The sequence below is a fragment of the Otolemur garnettii genome, unplaced genomic scaffold (assembly GCF_000181295.1).
Source record: "Otolemur garnettii isolate 467f Iridium unplaced genomic scaffold, OtoGar3 scaffold00021, whole genome shotgun sequence".
Lineage (NCBI taxonomy): Eukaryota > Metazoa > Chordata > Mammalia > Primates > Galagidae > Otolemur > Otolemur garnettii.
This window is the reverse complement of record NW_003852416.1, coordinates 9,352,107-9,362,568: the sequence shown is the minus strand read 5'-3', so window position 1 is coordinate 9,362,568 and position 10,462 is coordinate 9,352,107. Positions and strand designations below refer to the sequence as shown.

Here is a 10,462-nt window from a genome sequence, read left to right as displayed (position 1 = left end):
TAACTTTTTCTTTCAATCATGGTTGAAGCTCTTTAAAAACAAAAAGTTTATCCAACTCTGCAAAGTAAAAGAAAAAAGACCCAAGTGGTAACTGAGCTTCCCATCGGATTACTGTGCGAGGTGCCTTTTATTCCCCCCACGGAGGAGGATAAGCACGCTCATTGTGACTTATCTGGAGTCGGTTTCTTTTACACCCTCGGGCTATATAAAGCTAAGCTGGGACTGGATAGGGACTTGGGGAGCAGAGGCAGCGTCCACAGTGCAGAGATGATAAAACATGGGAACACGGGCAACTGCGTGGGTCACTGACGCACCCAGTGGTACGAGCCCCACTTTTTGCCTCTCAGTGCTAAAAAGGGACCCTTAGAAACAGGGAGTGGCATCACTGTTCTTCCCTGGAAATTTCCCCCAAGACCACGTGTGCTGCTTTGTTCTTAACCTTGATTTTAACTGTCTGTTCATGTTTCTGACCTAGAATGATCGAGGCCCCGGCCCTGGAAAGACCATAAACATTTGGCCAGCTTGGTTTGGCCACCTGGCAAAGACCAGAACTGAGAAGCAATGGTGATGAGGGCCTTCGTCCTGCTGGCCATCTTTGCGGAAGCCTCTGCGAAGTCCTGTACTCCGAACAAAGCAGGTATGCCCTGGAGCCAATCCACCTTCCTAGAAAGAACGTTTCCTGAAGCTTTCCTTTGCAATGCTCAGAGCTCTGTGCTCACCTTGTATGAAGATCCAATAATGTGGCCAAGCAGACAGCGCGGAAGCCCCCACGGCCCATCGTTCTTTTCCCACAGGAAACGAAAATATATTAGATGAACTTAGATTTTTTTTGGTATAAATTTAAGAAGTATGAACGCAATGTGTTACATGGATAAATTTTAAGACTTTGTTAAAATTAGACAATGCTTGCCTTATCTCACTCTCTCCTCTCCTCTCTCTGTATAGACACATAGTTAAAACATTTTCACATTTTGTATTTAACTGTTGGGATTCTGTCCTGTGCCATATATCAGTATTTTACAATATTTTGGATGAAATTGATACTTTAAAATTTTAAGTGAAGTGCTCGTTTTCATGGAGATTTTAAATACATATGTGTGAGTGTGAGTGTGTGTCTGTGTCTGTGTGTGCACTACAAATACACACTACATCTAATCTGTGGCTTCACAGGTACACACCTTAAAATAAAGTTAAAGCTTTCAAATGGACCAATTTTAAATAGATATTAAGGCAGTACAGTTATTAAATAGATGTAGAAAAAAGTATAAAAGTGGAACTTCAATCACCCAAGTTTGGGGAAAACTTTCATCCCCGCCAGTACACAATAGGAAGATAGCATTATTTTAACCTACTGCTCGGCTAGTTCGGGTGTGGTAGGAATCCACTGATCTTTATGTAGATTCATATGATTAGCAAATCTGATTTCAAACTGCCTGTGCCCTTTCCAGATGTCATTCTCGTGTTTTGTTATCCCAAAACCATCATCACCAAAATCCCCGAGTGTCCTTACGGATGGGAAGTGCATCAGCTGGCTCTCGGAGGGTTGTGCTACAATGGGGTACACGAAGGAGGTTACTACCAATTTGTGATTCCCGACTTATCTCCCAAAAACAAGTCCTACTGTGGGACCCAGTCAGAGGTAAGGCCAGGCTGCAGGATTCAGAGCAGCTGGGACAGAGGGTGAGATGCTTGCTGGGGTGGTAGTGTTATCTGAAATCTTCTCTTCTCCCTAGTTTAGGTAACTCTTGTAGCTGGTTATTCATTCTCCTAATTTGCTGCCAGAACTAGCCAGGTTACCTTCTGTGAGTGGGAGAACTTCAGGTTCTGAGCTTGTGCTCACAAGCTGCCATCCTTCCTGGGTTAGAGGAGCCAACCTCTGCCCTTTGATGTGGTGATAAAGTGCATTTGGAAGAGCATTTTAAAGGCATGGCTAAACTATGACACAATACATAACTTGGTCTCATGAAGTGCTCAGGGTGGGGCTTCATAGAATTATAAGAAAATGCAGCTATGCTCGTAGCTCAGTGGAGAGGGTGCCAGCCACATCCATCGAGGCTGGTGGGTTCAAACCAGCCCAGGACTGCTAAACAACAATAACAGCTGCAACAACAACAACAACAACAAAAATAGCCAGGCATTGTGGCAGGCACCCATAGTCCCAGCTACTTGGGAGGCTGAGGCAAGAGAATCACTTAAGCCCAAGAGTTTGAGGTTGCTGTGAGCTATGATGCCATAGGACTCTACAAAGGGTGACAGCTTGAGACTCCATCTCAAAAAAAAAAAAAAAGAAAAAGAAAGAAAGAAAAGAAAACACAAATATCCTCTTGCCAAGGATCCTATGACTGAGGAGAAATCTGAGACCTCCCAACGAAGTCCTTAGTAGGGCCACAGAACCAGTCGGGGTGCAGTCGTGAGGGAGGGGCCCCTGGCCCTCCTGCTGCCTTGACTGCCAGAAGACTGCACATCTACAGACCTCAGAAGGTGAAAGCAAAGACCTTCCAGGGCCACCTCTCCTTCCTAAAAACCTCACAAATTATTCAATGGTTTGGTGGAAAGAGTCACATGCATGGGCAGCGCCTGTGGCTCAAAGGAGTAGGGCGCTGGCCCCATATACCAGAGGTGGTAGGTTCAAACCTGGCCCCGGCCAAAAAGTGCAAAAAAAAAAAGTGTCACAGGCATGATTAGCAGAGCATCACATCTTTGAGTATATCTTGGTAAGGTGAACTAGAAATCATCTATATGGCCTTAGGGTGGTCACTTCTCGAGTGGATATTCAATATCCCTTACAGCTAATATTCTGTGCCTTTACAGTCCAAGTCAAAAGGAAGAGTCTCAGAAATAATTCTTATGGCCCGGGCACAGTGGCTCATTCCTGTAATCCCAGCTCTTCAGTTGGCTGAGGTCAGAGGATCACTTGAGGCCAGGAGTTTGAGATCAGCCTGGTGAGACCCCATCTCTAAAAGAAAAAAAAATCAGCCAAGTATAGTGACACACACCTGTGGTCTTAGCTACTTGGGAGCCTGAGGCAGGAGGATCGCTTGAACACAGGAGTTGGAGTCTGCAGTGAGCTATGATTATGCCATTGCACTCCAGGCTGGTGACAGATTAAGATCCTATCTCAAAAAAGAAAAAGAAAGAAAAGAAATAGCACTTACGGTGGGGAGGAAGAATTGGACAGTAACATTCTAGAAACTGGAGATGAGTAAAGCATTAATTTAGGATACTTGGACGGGAGAAAAGGCAAAAAAAAATTACTACTAGGATATAGATTTTTGAGCCAGTTCTTTTTGGTCAGAGCCCAGTGAGTATATATCGTTTTTTTTTTACACACACAACACCAACCTAGATTATTTTAAACACTCTTACTTGAACAAACACAAGAACTCTTTGCGGAAACTATCAGCTCACTCACAGACAACAAGAGTGGATGCTATTGTCAGTGGAGAACATTCATGCCCCTCCTCTGGGCTTTGTCCTGACCCATCTTCATTGACTTTTCCCAGAACCACATTCCCTCTGGGGTGCCCAGGGCCGCTCTGACGCCCTTCTTCCTTTTTCTAGTATAAGCCACCCATCTACCACTTCTACAGCCACATTGTTTCCAATGACAGCACCGTGATCGTAAAAAACCAGCCTGTCAACTACTCCTTCTCCTGCACCTACCACTCCACCTACCTGGTGAACCAGGCCGCCTTCGACCAGAGGTAAGTTGCTCTGCAGCACAGAGGGCTGGCTGCCTTGCGTGTGTGCCACAGTCCCTACCAACCAGGCGTGTTTCAGTCCTTATGCAAAATTCTCTCCCCTTTTCAGAGTGGCCACAGTTCATGTGAAGAACGGGAGCATGGGCACATTTGAAAGCCAATTGTCTCTCAACTTCTACACTGTAAGTGCTCTCCAGGTTCCCTTACTGCCCTGTGGACTCCCCAGGACATGATGGGATGCTTCCTCGGGGTTCACTTTCCCCCCAGCTCTATGGAGAGCCTCACTCTTGAATTCAAGTTGAGACATAAGCTTTGAGTTAGCTCTAAACCTCTTTAAAGACTAGGCATAGAATGAAGTCAGATTCATAGACTGGATAGAAGAGCTGACAAGTGCCACAGAGAGAGACGGCCAACCTGCCCATTTTAGAGATGAGGAAACTGAGGGCCAGGTCAATAGTAAGACTGCCAATGTTGGACTCTTAATCAAGATTAGTTTCCACTGCAACCCTCTCCATAGATTTCTATTTAGGATCTAGCTCTTCTTCAAACATTTGGCACGGGGAATTGAGTTTCCTGCCTAGGACAGGACTAAGGAGACAGGTTGGGCTGCTGCCTGATTCTCTGGTCTCTAAAGCATTTCAGTTGGTGGGATTCCTTGCCGTCAAATTTAGGCAGGCTGCCTATGTTGACATTGACGTTAAAGGCACACTTTGGTGTCTCTCAAAATAAAGTGCTCCAGAGAAACTAAATATGCAATGGCCACTAGCCCGGCTGCTCTGCTGTAGAAGGAGTGCTTTGTTTGTTAAGCCTGCTACTTCCAGTGAGGACACATGCACATAGATACACTAGCCTAGCTGGCCAGAGGAGGGTGCAGGCAGAACTACAAACCTTTCCACGGATCACTAAAACCAAAAGACCTCCTTAGAGGGCTTCCTGTGCAACCCATTCATTTCCCAAGGGAAAAAATGTCCTACCTGGAACTCCACCAACTTTAAACTCTTTGAACTTGCTTCACCTGCTGCCTAGAAACTACTAACCATGCTGAACTCAGATAGGGAGAGATGGAAGGGATTTTAGAATAACCTAGCCCATTTCACAGACTAGGATCTGAAGCCCAGAGCAAGTGATTAGTCCACGATCACACAGGCGATCCAGATCAGTGCCCAGTCTCGATCTCCTAACAATTGTCATTCCCGTGACGGGAATGACACTTAAATGTCAGGATCCCTTGCACAAGCCCCTTTCAAAGCCATGTGCCTAATTTTGTTTTGAAAATTGTGATTCTTTTTATTAAAGAGGGATCCCCAAAGTATATAAGCATGAAGGTTTCCCAGAATCTAGATCCACCCCCTCCCACTCGTGGTTAAGGACCACAGAAGTAAGAGGAATCTTGTCCCACCCCGTGACCTATAGTGGGGGAAAGCAAATACAGTGTGGGCCACCAGGGTGATGGCAGGGTGGCTAAACCCCTGCGGTCACTGATGAAGGCTGTCCAGAGAGGAAGACAGGCTTCTGCACGCTGACAGCAGTCTCAGGGGACTTCCTAATGACAGGCTGCCTTTACTCTGAGTACACGTCTAGAAGGGAATCATTGTTATTTTAACCAGATAAAATCATAGATAAGATGCCATGAAGGTCTTCAAACAGTTGGCAATAGAGAGACGTCAAGATTGTTGAAAATCATCACCCATCATCGGTGTGTTGGGCTGAGTTTCAGACATAAACCAAACCTTAGAACTGGAAGGAACTCATTAAAAACATAAGTAAATAAAAGGCATGCTCTCTAAGCTGGACAGACCGAAATAGGCTAACAGGGTGCCTCCTTGAACTAGTACAGAAATGAGGCTCAGGCCTCCGCTGAAGCCCACCAGTTCCCTCCAGGGCAAAAGGACCCCGGCAAACAGGGAGCGTGTTACACAGACACGTTTGTGCTGACCGATATTCCCACTCGGTTTCCTATCCTGACCCGTGGGGCTTGTTCACTTTTTTCTCCCTTCCTCTGCTTTGAGAGCATTCTCATGTGTTTCTGAAGTAACAACTGCTCCTGCATATATTTCCATCAAATTACCAGAAACAGAGCGGTGCCCCAGACAGCACAATGGAATCTGCTCACCGCTCATTGCTGAGGATTCTGAGAGCCCCGAGCGCTGGGCTCCACAAGCACGGCTTGTTCTTAGTGCTTCCTTTTTCTTTTCTCCCCACGGCCTTCCCACTCAGTCTGGCCAGTGGCCTACGGTCGGTTCCCAGGGAAGAGTCATTTTGACTCCCAATAAAAAACAAGGAGAGGTAGTCAGCTTACAGAAGCCGCCCAGTCCTGTGGTTAGGAAAATGGGTTTTGCCATCAGGCCTGTGGTTGGAAATCTCGTTCCACGTTTACTAGTTATGTGACTTTGGGCAAGTTAGTCAAACTCTCTGGCGTCCATCTCTGCATTTGTTAAATTGTGATAATGATAGCATTTACCCCATAGGTTTGTTATATGATTACACGAAGTGATCTTTAGGAAGGGCTTAGTCCCTAAGAAAGTAACCACTCCCATGGACTTGGACCCTATTTAAACCAGAAGCTCTGAGAGCTCCTAGCATTGTTACCCCTGTAAGGCTGAACATTAGTGCCAGTGTGGGATTAGATTGACTTGTATTCAGTCGAAACGGTACCGATCATTCCTGAGAGAGAAAGGAAAAAGCTTGGGCTGGAACAAATGCAAACAATAGAAGCCAAAATCACAGACTGAAAGTCAAAACAAACCTCAGAGGTGATCAAATCTGACTTTCCACCAAAGCCCGAGACCCTTCTAGAGGATTGCTAAGGGGTGGCCTCCCCATCTCTTCCCAAGACAATGGTGATTCGGGCCTTCCCATTTCAGATCAGCATATGAAATCTGACACCCTGAACTCCTGCCCATTGCCCTGGTTCTGTGTTCTGAAATAATACCTATGATTCTGTTGCTGACAGCCGTTCGAATATCTCCAGCTAAATATCTCCCCCAAGCTAAACATCTGCTCACTATTTGTGGTTCATTTACCAACCTAGTCCCTCTTCCCTGAATATGACAGTTGGTCAGTGCCTCTATTTTTTAAAAAAAAGGAGCCCAGAACTGAAATGTGATTCAATAATCCAAACCTTATCAGACCAATGCAGGACACGGTGGGTCAGAGGTGACCTTCTAGGTTCTGGAATAATTTTTTACTTTTTCAAAAGCAAGTTCTAGATTTTTCCACATGAACTATTGTTAAACAATGTATGTCCATCCTTAACTAGTGTCACTAGCTGGTTGTGACTCAACCTTTCAGTAAAGTGAAGGCACTGGAGTTTTCAAGGTGGTCATCCATTCTCTTTGAGTTCTCAACTTGTGGGTTACGACCCCTTTTTTCCATTTGTAACAAGGTGGCAATTAGGAAGGTTGAGAACCACTGATGTAGTATTTCTATGTTTCCAGGGATGCCAAAATAAACTTTCCAGGTCTCTCCCTATCCAAGGTTTTGCTTGCCCCTGGTCAGCTCTGGTCCAAAAATATTAAATGGAAAATTCAAGAAGTAAACAATTGACAAGCTTTACATTACACAGCTGTTCTGAGTAGCATGACGAAGTCTCGCGCCATCCCACTCTGCTCCTCATGGAGCATAAATCATTCCTTTCTCCAGCATTTTTACACTATAGATACTAGCTGTTCATTCACCACTTAGCAGCTGTCTCTATACTGAGGAGAAACTATCCCACCCCAAGCACCAGATCCAAAAAGCGTAGTATAAGAGGGTTCAGTATGTCCCTGATTTCAGAAGCATATCCCCCGTGGATAAGGGAGGACTATTTCATCTGGAGATCAGTTGCTAATTTCATGTAAAGAAAGTTGGGAAACATTGCTTACAAGTTGGGTGAGAGTGGAGAGCCTGATCATTCAAAGTGTTCTTTTTCAGGAATTGAGTTAATGGAACTGGTTCTGTTCTCCACTTTGTAACAGAATCAAGCAGCTTCCCCCCTGAGTAGGGGCATTATTCCAATATTTGAATATTTTGCTGGCTGGCCCCTGGGAGGAGGAGTTGGACAGAGCTCCTTGGGGTGAGGAGGACATTGAGGTCTCCAAGTTACTTCTCATCTGAAATGGTCTCCTGTAACATGAGAAATCTTACAAAATAACAAGGGGCCTTACAAATCACTATAAATCTGCCGCTTCAGCCTGCGTATTAAGCCAGTGAATCCCTTATGGTTAAGAACGTTTGTATTTAATCATTGCAACCATTTTAAATGGCGCAAAAGGCCTGACAAACAGGATGTTTAGGAGACTGAGCTGGGGAACCGTGGATGGACCTGTTATGTGCAAAATAACGTAAGAGGTGCTAGAAGGTGAAAGAGACTCTGATCCTCTCAGCAGTGTCCCTGTGTCTGACATGTGAGGAGTAAACTTCATCCTAACCAGACATCCTTGCTCAGCATCTGCTCCTCCCACCACTGCCTATCACAGTTCTATGAAGCTCTAAACCCGATCTTTTAATTAGCACCCAGTCTAGGCTTTATTCTTCTGCTATATAAAGTCACAAAGATTAATCCTACTTTGCATATAGAAACTGAGGCCTGAAGGCTGACTTGCCTGAGGTGTGCCCAAGTTAGCAGTGAGAGCTGGCATTAGCCCATGGTCCTCACCTTCCCATCACAATGCTTTTATCTCTGGAGGCCGCAGAGTTGGTTAAGGTTGTTTCTAGAGCCGAATGAACCCGAGATTCAGAGAATGGAGAAACCAGCTTCCTTTGGTAAGTCCACTGGAAACACTGCTACCATTCCCAATGGCCTGCTCAGAATGGTCTGACAACGATGGCAGGCGACCACCACCCACACCAAGCCAGTGATCAGAACCTGCCACTCAAAGTGTGATGATGCTACCCCCACCCCCACCCCTACCCCAAGTACCCAGAGCTGCAGCCCTTGGCTTTTCCATTCCCCACATGACCTTTCTAACCTAAGCCCCACCCTTCCCCACTCTCTGCCCCCCACCAGCTCATTCATTCCAGCTCATTCATTCTAGCCTTGCAGTCCTGTCCAAGGTCTAGAGCCCTCTGACTCAAGCAGTCTGGCCTGGTAACTGCATGAACCCCTTTCTCCCTTTCTCCAAGGCTTGCTCATATGCCACGTCCTCACTGTAGCCTCCCCAGCCACGGTATTTGACCTTGAAACCTGGCCTTTTCACATTCCCAATCTGCCTTATCCTGGTCTACATTTCTGTAGCTTTTCTATATAAGGTACTACATTCTACTGGAACGTACTGTACAATTGACTTATTTATTGTCTATGGACAGTCTTCACTGCTACAGACTGACCAGCTCACTAGAGGCAGATATCTTTGCTTTTTGTTCATGAATGTATTTCAACATACTGAATAGAGGCTATCCCAATATATAGGACAGTGTCCTGCATGCACAGTAGGCAATCAATACGTTGTGGTTGTTTTTGTTACTGCTGGTTGTAATCTTAACAAGAATCAGATGGCAAACTTTCCAGGCCAGGCTGAAATCCACTCAGACAAAAAGTAGAGGTGAACAAGGGCAGGGGGCGCTGTACGTGTTCAGTAAAGCACAGCGCCTCAGCGTCCCTGGGCTCTACTTTCTTCCCATTGCTCAAATCTCACTGATATACTGTAGGTGTCTCGCCACAGCCAGCCAGTGCAGAATATGCCATATCCTTGTCCCTTCTAAGAGAGCACTAGCATCCCAGGAGCTGTGGCTTCTCTGGTCCTGGAGAGTCACTCTGGTCTCATGCTCTTATATCTTTTGAGTTAATTCTCACCCCTACCCTATCCCAATTCACCTGCTCCTGCCAGACCCACCTGCTCAGTCTGAGAAGTCTTAACACCTACTGTCAATTTCCTTCCCAAGAATGCCAAGTTCTCCACCAAGAAAGAAGCCCCCTTTGTCCTGGAAACATCTGAAATTGGCTCAGATCTGTTTGCAGGAGTAGAAGCCAAAGGGTTAAGTGTCAGGTAAGTATATCTCTTCTAGGTTCATATTCTTAAACACAAAGAAAAGAACAGAAGACTAGCTGAGATACTTTTTAACCACCCGATGTTTCCAGGCGTAAGACTCTCTGGCTCAAAGTGATGCCATGTTGTTTTATTTCCAGGTTTAAAGTGGTCCTGAACAGCTGTTGGGCCACACCCTCTGCTGACTTCATGTATCCCCTGCAGTGGCAGCTGATCAACAAGGGGTAGGTACCACCATCTAGAGCCAGGCCTGAGCACAGCAGCCAGGTGTATCCAGGGCTACTGTGCTCTGCCTTCAGATAACTCGGCAGGAAGAGATAGAGCCTGTTGTGGTGACATCAGTGACATCCTCGGTGCTCCCAGGCAAAGGACAAGTACTAGGAAATAGTCCTTGTGCTTTCCAGGTACGGGGTGCTATCCTGAGAGTTTTACCCTATATTAACTCAGTGAAGCCTTATAGCCAGAAAGTGGTGTGACTGTTATCCCCATTTTATAGATGAGGAAATTGAGGCACAGGAGCGGATATGTGAGGCTGGATAGTCTGTATTATTTTTATTAGTAAAATTATAAATTTATTATTAATTATAACAGGGAGCTTTTAAAATCTGGAGTAGAGGACTGAAGTAGTATTGGAACTGCCCCATGGAAAAGCTGGTCTGGGCTCGGCGCCTGTAGCTCAACCGGCTAAGGCACCAGCCATGTACACCTAAGGTGGAGGTTCGAATCCCCAGCCCGGACCTGCCAAACAACAATGACGGCTGCAACCAAAAAATAGCCGGGTGTTGTGGCGGG

General features: G+C 45.8%; 1 protein-coding gene across 1 annotated transcript in view; it reads left to right on the top strand.

The window, feature by feature from the left end:
- Positions 1-483: 483 nt before the first annotated feature.
- The window catches only part of TECTB (tectorin beta), an 18,385-nt gene continuing 8,406 nt past the window's right edge, over positions 484-10,462 (top strand). Inside the window, exons 1-6 of the mRNA XM_003787340.3 lie at positions 484-637; positions 1,449-1,639; positions 3,562-3,704; positions 3,811-3,883; positions 9,567-9,670; positions 9,811-9,894. Coding sequence (XP_003787388.1) covers positions 562-637; positions 1,449-1,639; positions 3,562-3,704; positions 3,811-3,883; positions 9,567-9,670; positions 9,811-9,894 — 671 coding nt within the window. The 5' untranslated portion in view covers positions 484-561. The remainder of the gene's footprint in view (positions 638-1,448; positions 1,640-3,561; positions 3,705-3,810; positions 3,884-9,566; positions 9,671-9,810; positions 9,895-10,462) is intronic.